The following is a 17,444-nucleotide window of genomic DNA, read 5'->3' as shown; positions in this document are numbered from 1 at the left end:
AAAGAGTACATTTACTAAGTGTTTACTATATGCTCGGTCTTCACCAGGTTCACAAGATAACAGGGCTGATGGGATTTTGGGGTATAAACATCCAGCTCACGTATGGCCTCTCATTGATGACTCCAGAACAATTCCTTAACCACGCTGGGCTTCCAGTCCCTTGGCTGACCGTGTTTTATCTCATGTTCTCCTTGACTTGTCTTTATCAGTCTTGATTCTATGGTCTGCCATTTCATTTGCTTACTCACAACATCTTCCACCACCCCACTGGCTCTCTGGCCATTCACAGTACTTCTCCTGGGAAAACCTCAACCCTCGTTAAGCCCAACCAACCACCCTCTGCCTACACCTGAGCAGCTGACTCTTCCTGTACAAAATCACACAGCCCTACTGACTGCTTTTATTTCAGTTTCATGACCACAGATCTCAGCTGGTCACTTGGCACTGCCTAGCAAGCCTGTTTTATTCACCTAGCATATTAGTTCCCCTAATCTGTGAGAAGATGTCTAAATGTCTTCTTTACATCTCCTCAAGCCTTCACACCTTTGACTCCAAACAGCTGAAGACTTTGCCTCACACTTGAGAAAATAGAAGCAATGTCATTAATTCCCTTATTTTCTTAGCACTAATCTATTCCCTTACATGAATCTGCATCCATGGATGCTGTCTCTTCTCATACTTCAGGGAAGAGTCACACCTCTTTCTATGAGAAGCAAATCTTCCACATGTGCTTTGGATTCCACTCTTGTCTCCTGAAGAACTTTGTTCCAGCAGTTATTCCCCTCTCTCCTACAGGATCAATTTCTCCCTTTCTAATGAATCAGACCCATGAGCATACATATACACTCTAGAATCTTCTGTCTTGAAGTAACCCTTAACCTCAGGTCTTCTTCAGACCTTCCTCCTTCAATCAGCTCCATTTTTCTGCAAGTCATTGCAGAGCTTGTCAAAAGAGATGTCTGTACCCACTGACTCCTTTTTCTTGCCTGTAATTCTTTCCTCAGCCCACGTAGTTAGGCATCTTTCTTATCCACTCCACTGAAACTGCTCTAGTTGACTGCCTTTCTGTCCACTGCCAACCCTGTTGTCATGCATGGAGATTTCAGTATCCATACAGGTGATCCACTTGGCTTCTTAGTTCTTTGACCTTTTCATCTTGAATGATGGGATCTTTCACCCCATCTTAGACATCCACTGTACTGGCCTTTGATAATGTCGATTGCTGTACCATTTCCAAAATATCTATTTCAAGCACTTCCCATTTCTAATCACTTCCCATCTTTCCAGTTCACTTACTCTTCTTTGTACCCTCTCAATTCTTCAGCTTCAAAGGGACCACTAATCCTCTGATGCTGTCCACTGTTCCAAGGGACCTCCAATCCACTGATGCTGGCCACTGTTCCAAGGGACCTCTAATCCACTGACGCTGGCCACTGTTCCAAGGGACCACTAATCCACTGATGCTGGCCACTGTTCCAAGGGACCTCTAATCCGCGGATGCTGTCCACTGTTCCAAGGGACCGCTAATCCACTGATGCTGTCCACTGTTCCAAGGGACTGCTAATCCACTGACACTATCCACTGTTCCAAGGGACCTCTAATCCACTGATGCTGTCCACTGTTCCAAGGGACTGCTAATCCACTGATGCTATCAACTGTTCCAAGGGACCTCTAATCCACTGATGCTATCAACTGTTCATTATATATCACTCACTACCTTATGTCTTTTTGTCTCTCCTTTCTCACTTTATAGTCCATGGTCTACCGATGGAATCACTTCCTTGCAAGTATTGGCTTTGTTGTCTCTCCCTCTATCTTTCTTGCTTATTTAAATCCATTTCTTGTCTGCACTTGAAAAGATGAAAAAGAGAGAGAGAGAACAAACAACTATGTTGACCGATCTTTAAATCCATGACTGTAAACATCAGGTGTGTTTTCAGTGCTGCTTGGCAATCATACTACATTTCCCTAATCAATCCATTATCTAACATGGAACCTACCAAACTACCAGGTTCTATACACATATACTGTAGCTTTTCTTTTGTTAATAATAGACAAACTGTCTTTGTTCTTACCAGAGGCCATTCTCTCAACCTTTATGTTAGATCCTATCCCACCTAACTTTAAGCTCTTGGCTCCTCTCTTTCCCAGATGATTTTATTTCACTCTTAACTGGATCATTCCTATCAGCACATGAACTTGCAGCAATAACTCCAAGCTTGAAGAAACCAAACCTCCCCTTAGCCTTGTGTATCCTTCCTGGTACCACTCCTATTCTCTACTCCTTTTTCTCTAAAAAAAACCCTCAAAATAGTTGTTTATGAGTTATTATTTCCATGTTCTCTCTTCCCATTCTCTTGAGAACCTACCTAAGCTTTTATCCCCTCTACTTAACTGAAGTTGCTTTAGTTGAGGTCACAATGACCTCTGCTTGCCAAATTCAATGACTGATTCTTCATCCTCATCTTACATGTTTGATACTTTCACTCCTTTTTTTCTTGGAGGTCTTTCTTTATTTGACTGCTGGGTACCACTGCCTTCATCATTATCCTACCTCATCGATTGTTCCTGACTCAATATCGTTTGCTAGATCATCTTTCTCTTCCCAGCCTCTCAGTTGAAATGGATGATGGCTCAGTGCTCTCAGATTCTTTTGGCTTTCCTTGTTCCCTGGGCAGTGTCATTCATTCTAGCTTTAATTGTATGCTGATGACTTCCCAAATTATCTCCAGCCTCAATTTCTTTCTTTCCAGAGTTTTAGAACCAGTTGTCTTTTAACATTCTTACTTGAATATCTAATAGGAATGTAAAATTTAACATATCCATAACCGAACTCTTACTTTTACCCCCAAACTTCATCTTCCTCCATTGTTCCCCATTTCAGCAAATGACACCACCATTCATTCATCTAGGTGTTCAGGTCAAAAACCTGGAGTCATTCTTGACAGCTGATTTTCCTTCACACTTTGCCTCCAAGCCATTAGCAAACCCTGATTTTGAAATATGTCATGACAATACCCATTCTTAACATCCAGAGCTTCACCACCTTTGTAAACCACTGTCATCTCTTGCTTATCTGCTGCAGTAGCCTCCACTCTTGACCCATTCATGCATCCCCCACTCTTTTCCCACCAGTTCATGCTTCAGGTAGCATTCACAGGGATCCCTTAGAACATAAATTACACGCAAATTTTCTGCTCTCAGCTCTCCTGAGAGGTTCTCGTATCACAGAGTTTGTAGTTGAAAGTCCTAAGCAGGCCTACAAGGCCTGATCTGACTGTCTCTCCAGCCTCCTGTCCCAGCACTCTCCCCACCGTCTCTGCTCTCCAGCCACATGGGCCTCCTTGCTCCTTGCTCAATCGTTTCACTTGCTTTTTCTTCTGTCAGCTTGCTCTTCTCTTAAGTGTTTGTCACCTCCTTATAAATATGTACCAGATCTCTCTGTCAAAAATGCTCTCTTTGAATCACTACAAATGACCCAATTTCATTCCTTTCTATGGCTGAGTAATAAGCCATTGTATCTATGCACCACATCTCCTTTAGCTGTTCATCTGCCAGTGAACATTTAGGTTGCTTCCGTGTCCTGTCTATTATAAGTAGTGCTGCAATGAATATTGGGATACATGTGTCTTTTTAAATTACATAAACCCAACTTTTAGTGCTTACTCAGTTGCTAATGCTGTCTTAACATAGATAAAATCAGGTGAAATGAAGCATATATTTGAAAATAGAGAAAAAAGCCACGAAAGTACAGACTTGAGGGGTATAAGAGGAAACATAGCTTCATAGGTGGCTTGGGGAGGTGATATTTTTGAGCTCTAGTTTGCATGGAGGTCCCAGTATTTGTTGTTGTTACATCAGACAGAAGAGCTTGGCCTCCTCCTCTGCCTTCTCACCTTGCCCAGACTCTCCCATCTCTTGCCCACATGACCCAGAGCTAAGGCAGTGGGGAGCACAGTGCGAGGGAGCTGTGCCTGAGAGAAGATCAAGGAAGAATGAAGAGTAGTAACGATTATATAGCTTAACCTGTCATGTCAAAGAACATCCCAATATCTGTTTACGTGGTCATACCCAGCATAGAACTTGACTACTTTAAGGCCAGTCTTCAAAACCATCATGTACCTAAAACAAGCACAAATTTTACTTCAGAAAGCTCTGAGAAGTAATGTAGGTTTTACAGAAATATCTTCCAGGGGATTATACCATCTCATACAGAGCAAAGCAGGCTAAAATGTTCTTGAGACACATCTCTTCCCAAGTCCCTGTCACCATGACAACTGTTCCCCACAGATACCTTTCCACTTCCTCTCAAGCTCCAGCTTGCCTCTCTCTTGCCCCCCTAGATCTGTTCTGAGAGGTGGTCCCTGCCTTTCCTTGAGAGATCAGTGGTGTCCCGGTCACACCTGAAGGCTGAGCAGCTCAAACATGGGCTCCGTAAGAAGACAGGGTAGAGGAAGGTGGAGAATAGCTATAATTTCATGTTACAAACGCTTCCTGCTACACGCGGAGGGAATCCGGTGTAAGGAGTGCCCCCATCAGGGAACAGCCTTGGTCATGCCTCCTCCCAGCAGATGGCAGCCTTCCCCAGAAGATGGTTTGGAGCACAAGCCAGCTCGTTCCACTTGCTGGCTTGGTGGCAACGTGAGCAGTGTAGTTTGTGTGCTGTGGAATAAAATACAGATCTCTAAAGGGCATAAAATAGCAATAACATTCTGATTATCTCTTAAAGGGGAGATGCTTTTCACCATCCTGCTCAGAATCCTTTCGGGGCTTCTTCCTGTCGGCCTTAGAATAAGAGGTTCTTCCAGAGCCCATTGTGATCTGACAGTGAAAGTTAGTCACTCAGTCGTGTCCAACTCTTTGCAAGTCTTTGGACTGTAACCCACCAGGGTCCTCTGTTCATGGGGTTTTCCAGGCAAGCGTACTGGAGTGGGTTGCCATTTCCGTCTCCAGGGGATCTTCCCAATCCAGAGATCCAACTCACATCTCCTGTGTCTCCTGCATTGCAGGCAGATTCTTAACCTGCTGAGCTAACATTACATTGCTGCATGCAAGCTCTTTAGTTGCCACATATGGAATCTAGTTCCCTGACCAGGGATCAAACCCTGGCCCCCTGCATTGAGAGCACGATGTCTTAGCTACTGGGCCACCAGGAAAGTCCTTCTTGTATCGCTCTGCAAAGTACTTTTTTTTTTCTTCCTGAATGGGAAAATAACTTTATTTTGTTTGGAGTAGTAGGCAGGGGTCCAGTCTTAGAACTTCTGAAATTGCATCTTGGTGCCAGCAGCCTTGGTGACCTCCACGTTGAAGCACAGTCTTGCTCAGAGGCCGGCATTCACCCACTGTGACAATGTTGAGGATCTTGACATCCCTAAAGCAGGAGGAAAGGTGCATGGACATATTCTTATGGTATGAAGCAGCTGGTGCTTTTGGGTAGTGGAGGTCATCTCAGTGATGCCACTGGTCCTCTGCATCTTCACCTTAGCCACTGAACAGGATCCACGCTTGGATGGAGATGGTACCATTGGAAAAGAAAGGGCATTTCTTCTCCATATAAGTGCCCCCCAGGCCTCCTTTGGTGTGTTGAAGACCAGACCAATGTTCTTGTTGTATCGTGGGACCTTCTCCTTGCCAGTTTCTTTAGAGAAACAGGACCCTCTTCTTATTTTGGAAGATGATTGGTTGTGTTTGGTAGGCATGCCCAGTCTGAATGTCTGCCATCTTCCTAGCTGCTTGAAAAAAGGTTCTGCAAAGTATTTTTGTCCTCAATTTACAGATGAGGAATCTGAGACTAGGTAGTTTGTGGGTCTGTAGTGGTGGGACCAGCATTCAAAGCCCTGTTGGTTCGATCCAAAGCCTGGAATATCTCAGTGGCTAGACTGGAGTGAGAGTGGGGATCCCTGGGAGAGAAGAATGGGGGAAAGAAGTACTAGGAAAAAGGAGCTGGGAAATATTTTAGGGACGGGGAGTGTTACTAGAGTCGTGCTCAGGAAGGTCTGCCCCAAGGATGGATTGAATGCGTGCAATCCTGCCCTCGCCCCCAAAGAAATATGGCTGCTTGAACACTGCTATGCCCGAATCATGGCTCCAGCCACATTCTGGGGATTTCAATGTGAGCACTTACTTAGTAGGAGAGGGAGCTTGATGCTATTGGAAAGAGCACTAAATTAGGAGGTAAGAGATTTGGAAGTTACTTTTGGTCTTGTCACAGATCCGTGTTTCCTTTCTAGTGAAATGAGATGTGTGAACTAAGCACTCTTACAGACACTTATAAATGCTGAGAGTCTGGATGTTAATACAACTGCTTAATTTGATACAGCAAGGTGTTGCCAAAGTGAGATTACTATAGATTCTTGAATATAAGGAAATTTGAAAAAATTCTGGCCAATTTGAATACATAATCTTTTAGGGAGAAAGACAGCATAGACAAACGTTTATTTAGAATTTGTTAACTTCGCTATACCTATAAAATTAAAATAACATTAAAATCAATGATATAATTTAGAAATAGTTATTTCTAATGTTATATTTCATGGAAAAACAGTTGTTTTTTTTTTTTTTAATATAGAAGGCTTCACGAATTTGCGTGTCATCCTTGCGCAGGGGCCATGCTAATCTTCTCTGTATCGTTCCAATTTTAGTATATGTGCTGCCGAAGCGAGCATGGAAAAACAGTTTTATTCAACTTTTTCACTTGCATGCTTAATACCAGTATGGTTACCTCTTGACTAATTTAACAGTTTTTCCAGAAAAATCATTTTTATTTCTACAGTTTTATTATAGAAATATTCAAATGCACCCAAAATAGAGAATGTTATAATACACCCCCATCTAGTTTTAATATTTATCGTTTTGCTAATCATTTCATCTAAGCATTCTCTTGCCAACCCTTCCTACTATACACACAGGCATACACACGTGCACACGTGCACACACTCATACACATTTTGGGGCCTCCTGTAGGACAAATTATTTTAAAGAAAATGCTAGACAGTGTGTCATTTAGCCCATAGTATCTAGTATGCCTTTCTAATTACTGAGGACTTTTTAAAAAAAATATAACTATCGTGTCATTATTTGCACTTCAATTCTACAATTTTAATTTAATACCATCTAATACCCGTTAAATATTTAAACTTTCTTAATTGTCTCTGCCTGCAATGCAGGAGACCTAGGTTTGATCCCTGGGTGGGAAAGATCCTCTGGAGAAGGAAATGGCAACCCACTCCAATATAGTTGCCTGGAGAGTCCCGTGGACAGAGGATCCTGGTGGGTTACAGTCTAGGGGGTCACAAAGAGTCAGAACAACTGAGCGACTAACTTTCACTTTTAGTTGTCTCAAAACTGTATTTTTACAGCTGATTCGTTCTAACAGGCCTCAAAAAAAGGGTCACATGGCTCTTCTCTGTTACTTTTTAACACTAACTCTAATCTTCTCGCCCTTTTTAAAACACACTTGTTAGAAAAATTGGTTAAAATATCCCATATTCTGAATTTAATTTGTTTTTTGTGATGTCTTTAACTTGTTCTTCTAGCTCCTCTGTTTCTTGCAAAGCATATAGATTGAGAGACTTGCTTAGATTGAAACTACATTGTTTTGAGCAAGAATTTTTCATAGGTGGTACGTGGGGGCACGTGGTGTCAGGCTGTCCCATTTGCGATGATTCTCAGGTTGACAAGTGAGTTCAGAAGAGGTTGGCTTCACCCCTCCTTGATAAAGTTCCCATCCACATTTCAGCAACCAGTTTCAGTTTTTGCCTAGATTCCATCATAGCATTAGGGATAAGACAGGTCCCTTTTGAATCTGTCTTTGATGCTGTTCCTGGCTATTGTTAGGAACCCACTCATGTAATGTAACAGAACTCTTAAAATTTCATTCTGTAGCTGTACTTCTATCTTCACAATACAATCACCTCATTCTTTGTGTTTTGTCTTTCTTTTTGCTTTTTAAAATGATGTTTGTTTAAAGCAAAATGACCCAGGGGGATCAGGTAGAGAGGGAGGTGGGAGGGGGGATCGGGATGGGGAATACATGTAAATCCATGGCTAATTCATGTCAATGTATGACAAAAAACACTACAATATTGTAAAGTAATTAGCCTCCAACTAATAAAAATCAATGAAAAAATAATAATAATAAAAAAAATAAAGCAACATCCAATGCTTAAGATTACAAAATTATATCACCAAAATATTATTAAATCTGTATTGAATTTCTTTACCTCTTCCCTCTTTTGTAAAATACAGATTTAAACTTCAGTTGTATGGAGAGCTCTATAATTATTCCATTCTAGCATTAACTGAAGTTATTTCGGGCTGCTGTGTTTTTGTTTGCTATTTCTTTGTTGGGAAAATAAAGTAATTGAGGAAGTGCTTCCTAAGATGAGTTCTTAAAAGGACTTGCATGTAAGGTAACCACTTTTCTGAGAAATAATTTTTGGGAACAAAATCTAGCCTTATATTCAGTTATTATGATACTTTACTGAAAACTTCTTATTTTTTAAAATTTCTCTTGGTTTCATGTAATACATATATCAAAAATAAAATTTGAAGAAGGAAAAATCTAAGAAAATAAGATTTTCTTCATCTTTTCATTATCAAGTCTTATAATTTATTTTATGTGTGTATAAAACCATTGAGAGACCTCACAAGAGGAGTTTCTTTCAGATTTCATATTAGGAAAAGTTTATGGCTTTTGCTTTCAGTGGTAAAATGTTCAGATATAATGGTACATGACTTTATTTTACATTCTTCCTTTGTTTTGTATTTTTATTTCCCTTCTTCCTCCACCTTTTTTCTACCTGTTTTCCTGAATTTTTCATCTTAGAGAATATCCTGTTATGTGTTTGTGTAAGCAATCTCAAATCCTTTTAGAAATGAGGGGGAGGGTATAAAGGCATAAAGAAATCAGTGAAAATCCATGTGAATACATGTTCACAATCAGGTTTTCATTGCATTAATATTACTTTTCATAGTTGGAGCCCTTGACAGTAAATTACTTAAACTTTACAATTACTCAAACTTAATAGTTACTTAAACTTTTCCTTTACTTATAGAAATTTAAGCAGAATCCTAATTTAAAAATTTTTAGCATTAATTATTTAATTTGCCCAAGATTGAACAGTTGAGTAAGTAACAAAACTGGGGTTTGAGCCATGTCTATCTGGTGTCAGAGCACACCCACTTTCCTTTACCCTGAGCACTCCAGACAGTAGAAGATGTTATTTCAGAGCTCCCATATATGATTAGAAACTCTCCAGGAGAAACTGGAACAATTTGTCCTAAAGAGGCCTACTGTAATAGGCCTTAGGATAAGGCCTATATTTGCCCACATTAAAAAAGAATTTCTAAACATGAATTTTAATTTGCTTCCATTTCATCCATTTTGGATAATACAGGTGTATCCAGCTTTTTAGATAATGGTGCTGAAGATACCACCATTAACATTTTCGTGCATAAGTCTTTGCCCACACTTGTACTTACTTCTTTACAGGACTAAAGAAAGTACTCTGAAGTGCTTCCAAAGTACTCTAAAGTACTTCTATTTTAGAAGTAGAATTAGGTTAAGGAAGGTAAGTATTGCTGACTCATACACCAAATTATCTTTCACAAAATGAACTAATTTAAATATCCACCAGAAGCATGGAAGTACTACTTATTCATCTGATCCTTCCAGCATTGTTATCCTTTGTAAAAACTTTTTGCTAATGTGATAGTTTTTTAAAAAAAATCTCATTCTTTATTTGCATTGTTTTGATTACAAGCAAGTTTGAATTTTTTATATTTATTAGCCCTTCACATGTCTTCCTCTTCTTTGAACTCCTCTTCTTTGTCTATTTAACTTTTGACACCTTTTTAGTGTTTTTCTTATTCATCTGTACTTTTATACTCTTCAGATATTAAGAGTTTATCATTTTGTTACTACATATTTCTCCCAATTTTTGTTTTCTAAGGTTTATTTTTTGACACACATTTTAAGTTTTAAATATTTTAATCTGTATGTTTCCTATCTTTCATCACCTTTAATGCAGATTAAAATCCAGTCATTAAGTAGATATTCTTTTATTTTTACTCTAAGTCACTTTTTTAAAAAGAAGAAATGTAACTGTTTGATTTACCTGTGGTTTACTTTGTCAAGATGTGCTGCTCTCAGATTCTCAGTCGTGTCTGACCCTTGCAACCCCGTGGGCTGCAGCCCGCCAGGCTCCTCTGTCCATGGGATTCTCTAGGCAAGAAGACTGGAGTGGTTGCCATGCTCTTCTCCAGGGATCTTCCCAACCCAGGGATCGAACCCAGGTCTCCTGCATTGCAGATGGATTCTTTACCATCGGAGCCACTTTGGCCTTTCCCCCAAATAGTTATTTTTCCGAGTCCCTTTGTTCATTGATTTGTAATGGCTATTTTTAATCATATCTTTGATTTTTTGAAAACTTACTTATTAGGCTGCCATGGGTCTTAGTTGCAGCTTGGGAATCTTCAATCTTTGTAGCATGCTGGTCTGTGGCATGTAGACTGTTTTAGTTGTGGTGTGCAGGAATATCTTTGATTCTTATTGAATCTTATTTTTGCTTTTCCTTTTCCTTTTGCAGATCCTGGTCCTTGTGACTTTGTAAGGAAACGGTAAGAGTATAGACATAGCACTGTTTTCCCAGACTTTACTAGCTGAACGGGGCACTCAATCTGGGGCATTTGAAGTGAAAGCCTCTCTTGGGGGTTTTGAGGAGATTCTTGTTCTTTCCCTGTGTCATGAGGCCCTTTTCTAGGGGCAGCTCCCTTGGGAAGAGGAAAGAAGAGCGATAAAGTGGTTAGGACAGAGGCGTGGGAGCGTTCCCCTTAGATTCGCTCCGTGTTTACCTGTCGCTCAGGCTGTGCGTGCCGCCTAACAGGGGTGAACCTAAAGGTCCAAGGCCCTGAAGGCACCTGGGATTCTGCACTCACCATCTCATGTCATAGACCTTGTGAAGCTCCTCGTTAGTACGTCTCAATCTCCTCTTGCCTCTAACTCAAAATTCAGTCGCTAATGAAATTTCAAGAAAGTGCCCTCTATGAAAAAAAAGAAATGTGTGTGTGTGTATGCAATGTACAAACTAGATGTCTCCTGAAAACAGATGCTTATTCTTGATTTGGTTAAGATATACTTAGATGAGGTAATAGAATAAAATCACTCAAGAGAAAATACTAAAGGTTCCTATCAATGGCTTATATAGATGAGAAGTAAATAATACCAGATTTTATTTTTTCACTCTTTTAATAAGTGAGTTGTAATTATTCATATTGTTATTGTTTACCATCTACAGTTATTGTTATTGGTTGGACTTAGTTTGCATTTCCTAAGTACTATATTTTCTAGTTGTTTTTTCCTCACCTCTTTTAGGCATTAAACACTGCTGCCTTATTTTTATGTACTACTTTGCTGTTTAAATTTTATTTTCTCACAGGAATCCTGAGAAGTTGATAGGGTGGATATAATCAGCTAGATTTTCTGAGAGAAAGTGAAATTCAGAGTAATCATGTCACTTTCCCAAGGTTGTAAGATGACTAGGCAGCAAATCTGGTAGAACTAACCTTTGCTGAGTATTACTGAATATCCACTTAAAATACCAAATTACTTCAAATAAATGCATGCCAAGTGAGCAGACTCTCCTATTACTAAACAGACAGTGAAATCATTTACATCTGGAAAGTTTCTATACTTAAAAAAAGACTATGAAGAGTGTTTCTTTAAGTGTTTTTGTTTTTGTTGTTATATTATTTCTTGCTTTTGTTTGATTGGTTAATTTGGTTTGTTTCTGTGAGAAAATTTTGTTCTCTATTATCTGTGCCTGTCCCAATTGTCTAAATAATCTTGTTAAACAAATGTGCTGTACCTGATGGTTTTAAAAGAAATATTTAGTATAAGCAAAATATACATGGGTGTTCAGTCACTCAGTCATGTCCAACTCTTTGCAACCCCATGGACTGTAGCCTGCCGGGCACCTCTGTCCATGGAATTTTCCAGGCAAGAATACTGGAGTGGGTTGCCATTTCCTACTCTAGGATAAGCAAAATAGTCAAGTGTAAAAGAGCATTCTGACCGAAAGAAAGAATTATTTGAATTACCCCATCAATTCAGACATGAAATTGTTTCCTAATTGTTGCTATATAAACATATATTTATTGCTCTGCTCCTGAGGTAAGAATTTCCAAAATTTTGTTCGCTATTGGTAAACTACAGATTAATTATCAATGAAGACATGTAACAGCCAAGTAATCCTCGTTGAAAAAGAAATCTGCCTTCAAGAGTTCAGATCCCTCCACCACTTTCTTTCGTTTCTGCACAGGGTCACAAGTAGATGCTGTAAGGTAATGTAATACTTAAGAGAGAGGGCAAGCCTGCATTAAGATGAAGAGATGTAGGTTGAAGACGTAGCTTTGGTGACACAACACACAATAAGTGAATGATCACACAGGATTAACAGGTGTTAATGAGATAATTTCCAATTAAAGTAACAATACAGTTTAACTATCTATATAAATACAATGGAGAAACTCTCAGTAGTCTGATATATAAAATGATGCATTAAAATAAAATTATATAGGTGGTGAAGAAAAGGTAGAGAGGGAAAACCTGGCTTAGAGGTGATGATGGAGCCAGGAGCTAAATTGCCTGCAAAGATTCATGTATAAGAAGATATTTTGTCTGCACTATAGTTTGCTTTTTCCACCACCTAGCCACCCACCCTCCCTGGAAAGTTGGTTCGGGCCATCATAGCAGGGTTCGAACAGTACTTGCATGGCAAAATCATTTTTTTTTTAATTGAGTAAGGGTGTAGCTTTTTTCCCCCTGGCAGTGGACAGTATCTTCATTATTTCCAGACAATAGCAGACATGGCTTGGGGCAGGGTACATTGCATCAGTTACATATGTATGTGTTCAGTCACTCAGTCATGTCCAATTCTGCCACACCATGGATTGTAGCCCACCAGACTGCTCTGTCCTTGGGACTTTTCAGGCAGGAATACTGGAGTGGATTGCCTTTTCCTTCTCCAGAGGGAGATCTCCACAGAGGGATTGAACCTGTGTCTCCAGCATCTCCTGCCTTGGCAGATGAACTCTTTACCACTGAACCCCCTAGGAAGTCCATCAATTACATATCAGATCTCAAACATTTAACCGCTGAAGAATCTTTTGGTTATCTCAGACCACCATCACAATCTCATGTTTGGAAAGATTTGTTGTTATTGTTCATTAGCTTCTGCTGAGGATAGACATAATTAGTCACATAGCTGCAAATAGCTGCAAAGGAGTCTGGAAAATGCAAAGGAACATATGGATACTTGGGGACCACAAACTGTCTCTGCTGTAGGTGGATTCAGAATAGTCAGGGAAGTCCAAGGAGCAGAACAGGGCAGGACGGAGGTTGAGTGGTACCCAGAGTATATTTTGCCTGTTTCATAGTTTACCTGAAGCCAAAAATTCTGTTGGAAATTTTCCTGTACAGTCTCTTCAACATCCAGTGCTATCAAGCATTTACAAATTTACTTACTATGAAAATTGAGAGTTTTTGCCAGTAAGTGTACATTTTACTTGGATTCTTCTGGAAACCAAGTACATTCTTGGTCATATTGTGTATTGATTGTCTTTTATTGTGTAGTATATTTTTTAATGATTTTAAAAGTGAGAATTTGGGGTTCACAATATTATTGAATACTTTTAGCTTTTTTAAGCACTCTTCAAATCCCATATAATAGGACCTTGGTTTTTATTTCTCCCTCAGATGAGATTTGTTTGATTACATCTAATGTAAACATATTTGTTAAGCATCCTCATTGAATTAATCTGCTGGTATTTGTTAGTTCTTTTTCTAGGAAGAGAATTCAAGATCTTTCTAGGCCTAAGAAACAATGGGGAGCCCCAGATAGGTAAGGTGATGTTATGTAGTCTTGTTTGTGATGATTATTCCTTACATTCAATAAGTAATTTTTCACCTGTCCACTTACTCTGCATCCTAGCACCTCTGTGCTCAAGTGGAGCCACTGAATCAGTATTGTCACCTCAGCTGAGTCAGCACAAGGAAAGCGAACCTTGGGTCAGTGATTCTCAAATTTGTCTGCACACTGGAGTCATCTGGAAAATTTAAAAGCTGACTGATTCTTGGGTTCCATCCCCAGAGATCTTGACTCACTTGGCCTGGGGCACAGTCTAGACTTCAGGAGTGTTAAAGACTCCCCAAGTGATCCTAACAGGCAGGCAGGTTTGAGAATCACTGTCCCAGGGCATTATTCTACACACATGGGACACACTTGTGTCCATCCTCCAAGTTCGCATTTGCAGCTTCTAACATCTGGGCCTGTGTCTCTAGGCCTCTGCCAAGAGCACACCTGTTCTCTGGGGTCTCCAGCGGGCTGGACCCACTGGCTTTCCACTCCTGGTCACAGGATGTCCCCTTTTCTTTTTTGGTTTCTGAACAAAGCCTGATTTTTTCCCCTTATCCATTGATCTTTTATTCTCTAAATTAATGGATTTTATTTTTTAAAGCAGTTTTAGACTTACAGAAAAACTAAAGTACAGAGAAAGTTTCTGTATTACTACCCCTCCCCTAGTTTCCCCTATTATTAACATTATTAACTTGCATTGAAAAGTGAAAATTTAGTCCCTCAGTCGTGTCCGACTCTTTGCGACCCCATGGATTGTAGGCTACCAGGCTCCTCCATCCACGGGATTTTCCAGGCAAGAGTACTGGAGTGGGTTGCCATTTCCTTCTCCAGAGGATCTTCCTGACCCAGGGATCGAACCCAGGTCTCCCACATTGTAGGCAGACACTTAACTGTCTGAGCCACCAGGGAAGTCTGTTAACTTGCATTAGTGTGATACATTTGTTACAGTTAATGAACAAATATTGAGCATTATTATTAACGAAAGCCTATAGTTTACATTAGGGTTTACTTTTTGTGTTGTACAGTTATCTGAGTCTTGACAAATGTGTAACGTTGTGTATTCACACTATATTGTTCTACAGAATAGTTTCACTGCCCTAAAAATTACCTGTGCTCCACCTATTGATCCCTCTCCCTCTTTCCCTTCTCTCCAAACCCCTTGCAACCACTGATCTTTTAACTGTATCTATAATTTTACCTTCTCTGGAATGTTATGTAGTGTTGGAATTGTACAATATGTAAGTTTTCAGACAGGCTTCTTTCACTTAGCAAAATGCCTTTAGTGTTCCTCCTTGGCCTTTCGTTGCAATAGTACATTTCTTTTTAGCATTGAGTAATGTTCCATAGTCTGGAGGTACCATAGTTTATTCACTTACTGAAGGACATGTTGGTTGCTTCTGACTTGGTGCAATTATGAATAAACCTGCTGTAAATAGTCATATGCAGGTTTTTGTGTAGATAAAGGTTTTCAAGTCATTTGGGTAAATACCTTGGAGTACAATGACTGGATCATATGGTAAGACTATGACCTTAGCTTTGTGAGAAACTGCATAACTGTCTTCAAATGATCTGTACCACTCTTACCACCAACGAATGGAAGTTCCTGTTGCTTCACGTCTTCACCAGCGCATGGTGTTATCTGTGTTTTGTGTTTTAGCCCTTTTAATAAATGTGCAGAGGTGCCTCGTTATTTTAATTTGAAATTCCCTAATGACCTGATGTTGAGCATATTACATATGCTTATTTGCCATCTGTGTATCATCTTTAAAGTGTCTGTTCACATCTTTTGTTCACTTTTTAATTGGGTTGTTTGTTTTTTATTGTTGAATTTTAATAGTTCTTTGTATTTTTGAATGCCAGTACTTTATCAGATGATATAGACTGAATGTTTGTGTCCCCCCAAAATTTACATGTTGAAATCCCAAGCCCTAGTGTGATGGTATTTGAATGTGGGGTCTACGGGAGTTAATTAGATCTGGTACAGTGCTTCACCCAAAGTGGGGCCACAGTGTGGATAAGTGGTGTGCCCATTTTATGATGATCTTGCTGTAATTGCAGCGTCCATTACATGATGGCAGAAACAGAACTGTCTCTGATAGATTCATTTTTGGTCATCACCTTTTAAGACAGTAGATAAAACAGCCTTGTTCTTGTTTTAACTTCCATAAGCAGTTTATCAGCTCCTGATGCCTGGAAATTGTAAAATTTTATAATAGAGTCATTCTTTGAAGTGTAGTAAAATCAATAGAGAAGCCACCAAGAGCCATTTCTAAGATGTCAATTATCAGTGAATTTTCTTAGCATTTTTTTCCCTGATTTTTAACAGAAAACTGTTTTGGGGGAATCAAGATCCTATTCGCCCTGTTTCCCAGAGTGCTTTGAAAGCTCAGATGACCCGAAGATTAGAGAGCCTTGCCCAGCCTAAGGAAGTCTCCTACCGATATGTACCTAATAGGTTAGTATTTGTGTGTTTCCAGGTTGTATGTTTTCAGAAACACAAAATTTGTTAAATATTACAGATTCTATATCCATTTCCAATCTGATGCTACAGTAAAACTTTTCCAGAGCAACATCTAATATTTAGCTACTGCAGACTTGTATTATATCTTACAGTTTCTTGGCTTATCATGATTTTGATTTTTTAATAAAATGAGGGTGTTATGTAAGGATATACACCAGGCTTCCCAGGTGGTGCTAGTGGTAAAGAACCCAGCTGCCAATGCAGCAGACATAAGAGATGAGGGTTTGATCCCTGGATCGAGAAGATCTCCTGAAGGGCATGGCAACCCACTCCAATATTCTTGCCTGGAGAATCTCTTGGACAGAGGAGCCTGACAGGCTATAGTTCATAAAGTCACAAAGAGTTGGGCATGACGAAAGCGACAGCGCAGATGCATGTACAATATATAACACTATTGTGTTATATACTGTATATATTGTGCTATATACTATATATATTGTGTTATATACTATATACTATATATAGCACAATATATAACTCTTATTTTATTCATGAAACTATGAATTTTGTATAGCACCCATGGGCGTGGTTATAATGAGTTAAGTAGGGCATCTAAAAGTAATAATGTTGTTAAGACTTTTGATGCCCTTTGCAAATTTGTTTTCTTTGGATGTTTGTTGAATGACTGGACTTTCTGCTAGTTGGCACTTTGAGGAAAGATGATAAGGTGTGGGGAGGATGGGTACAGGCATGAGGGAAGTTAAAGTAAAGAAAAAAGTGAAGATAACCATTATTTGAAGTTTGGTTTATATGATAATTGAGGTAGCCATTTCTCTACCTCCTTCAATATACAATTTAGTTAAAAGTCAGCAAACTTTTTCTGGAAGGGGCCATAAATTGTCTGCTGCAACTCTGAGAAAGCACCTATAGACATATGTAAACAATTGTGCCTGTGTTCCAACAAAATCTTAGAATCTTTGCATCTGTCTTCATAAGATATTGATCTGTAGTTTTTTTCTAATGTCGTTCTTTTTGTAGTGTCTTTGTTTATGGTAATGCTGTCTTCA

General features: G+C 39.4%; 1 protein-coding gene, 1 non-coding gene and 1 pseudogene across 2 annotated transcripts in view; 1 reads left to right on the top strand and 2 right to left on the bottom strand.

Moving 5' to 3' along the window:
* The window catches only part of SPMAP2L (sperm microtubule associated protein 2 like), a 36,952-nt gene that overhangs the window by 961 nt on the left and 18,547 nt on the right, over nt 1-17,444 (top strand). Inside the window, exons 2-4 of the mRNA XM_061145585.1 lie at nt 10,590-10,620; nt 13,848-13,901; nt 16,243-16,371. Coding sequence (XP_061001568.1) covers nt 10,590-10,620; nt 13,848-13,901; nt 16,243-16,371 — 214 coding nt within the window. The remainder of the gene's footprint in view (nt 1-10,589; nt 10,621-13,847; nt 13,902-16,242; nt 16,372-17,444) is intronic.
* LOC133058558 (small ribosomal subunit protein uS17-like) lies at nt 5,253-5,721 on the bottom strand (annotated as a pseudogene).
* Nucleotides 6,559-6,665, bottom strand: LOC133058944 (U6 spliceosomal RNA). Its single transcript, XR_009693452.1, has one exon. It is a non-coding gene; the product is annotated as a U6 spliceosomal RNA (small nuclear RNA).

This window comes from Dama dama, chromosome 6 (assembly GCF_033118175.1).
Source record: "Dama dama isolate Ldn47 chromosome 6, ASM3311817v1, whole genome shotgun sequence".
NCBI classification, from domain to species: domain Eukaryota; kingdom Metazoa; phylum Chordata; class Mammalia; order Artiodactyla; family Cervidae; genus Dama; species Dama dama.
This window is presented reverse-complemented; position numbering and strand designations above follow the sequence as displayed.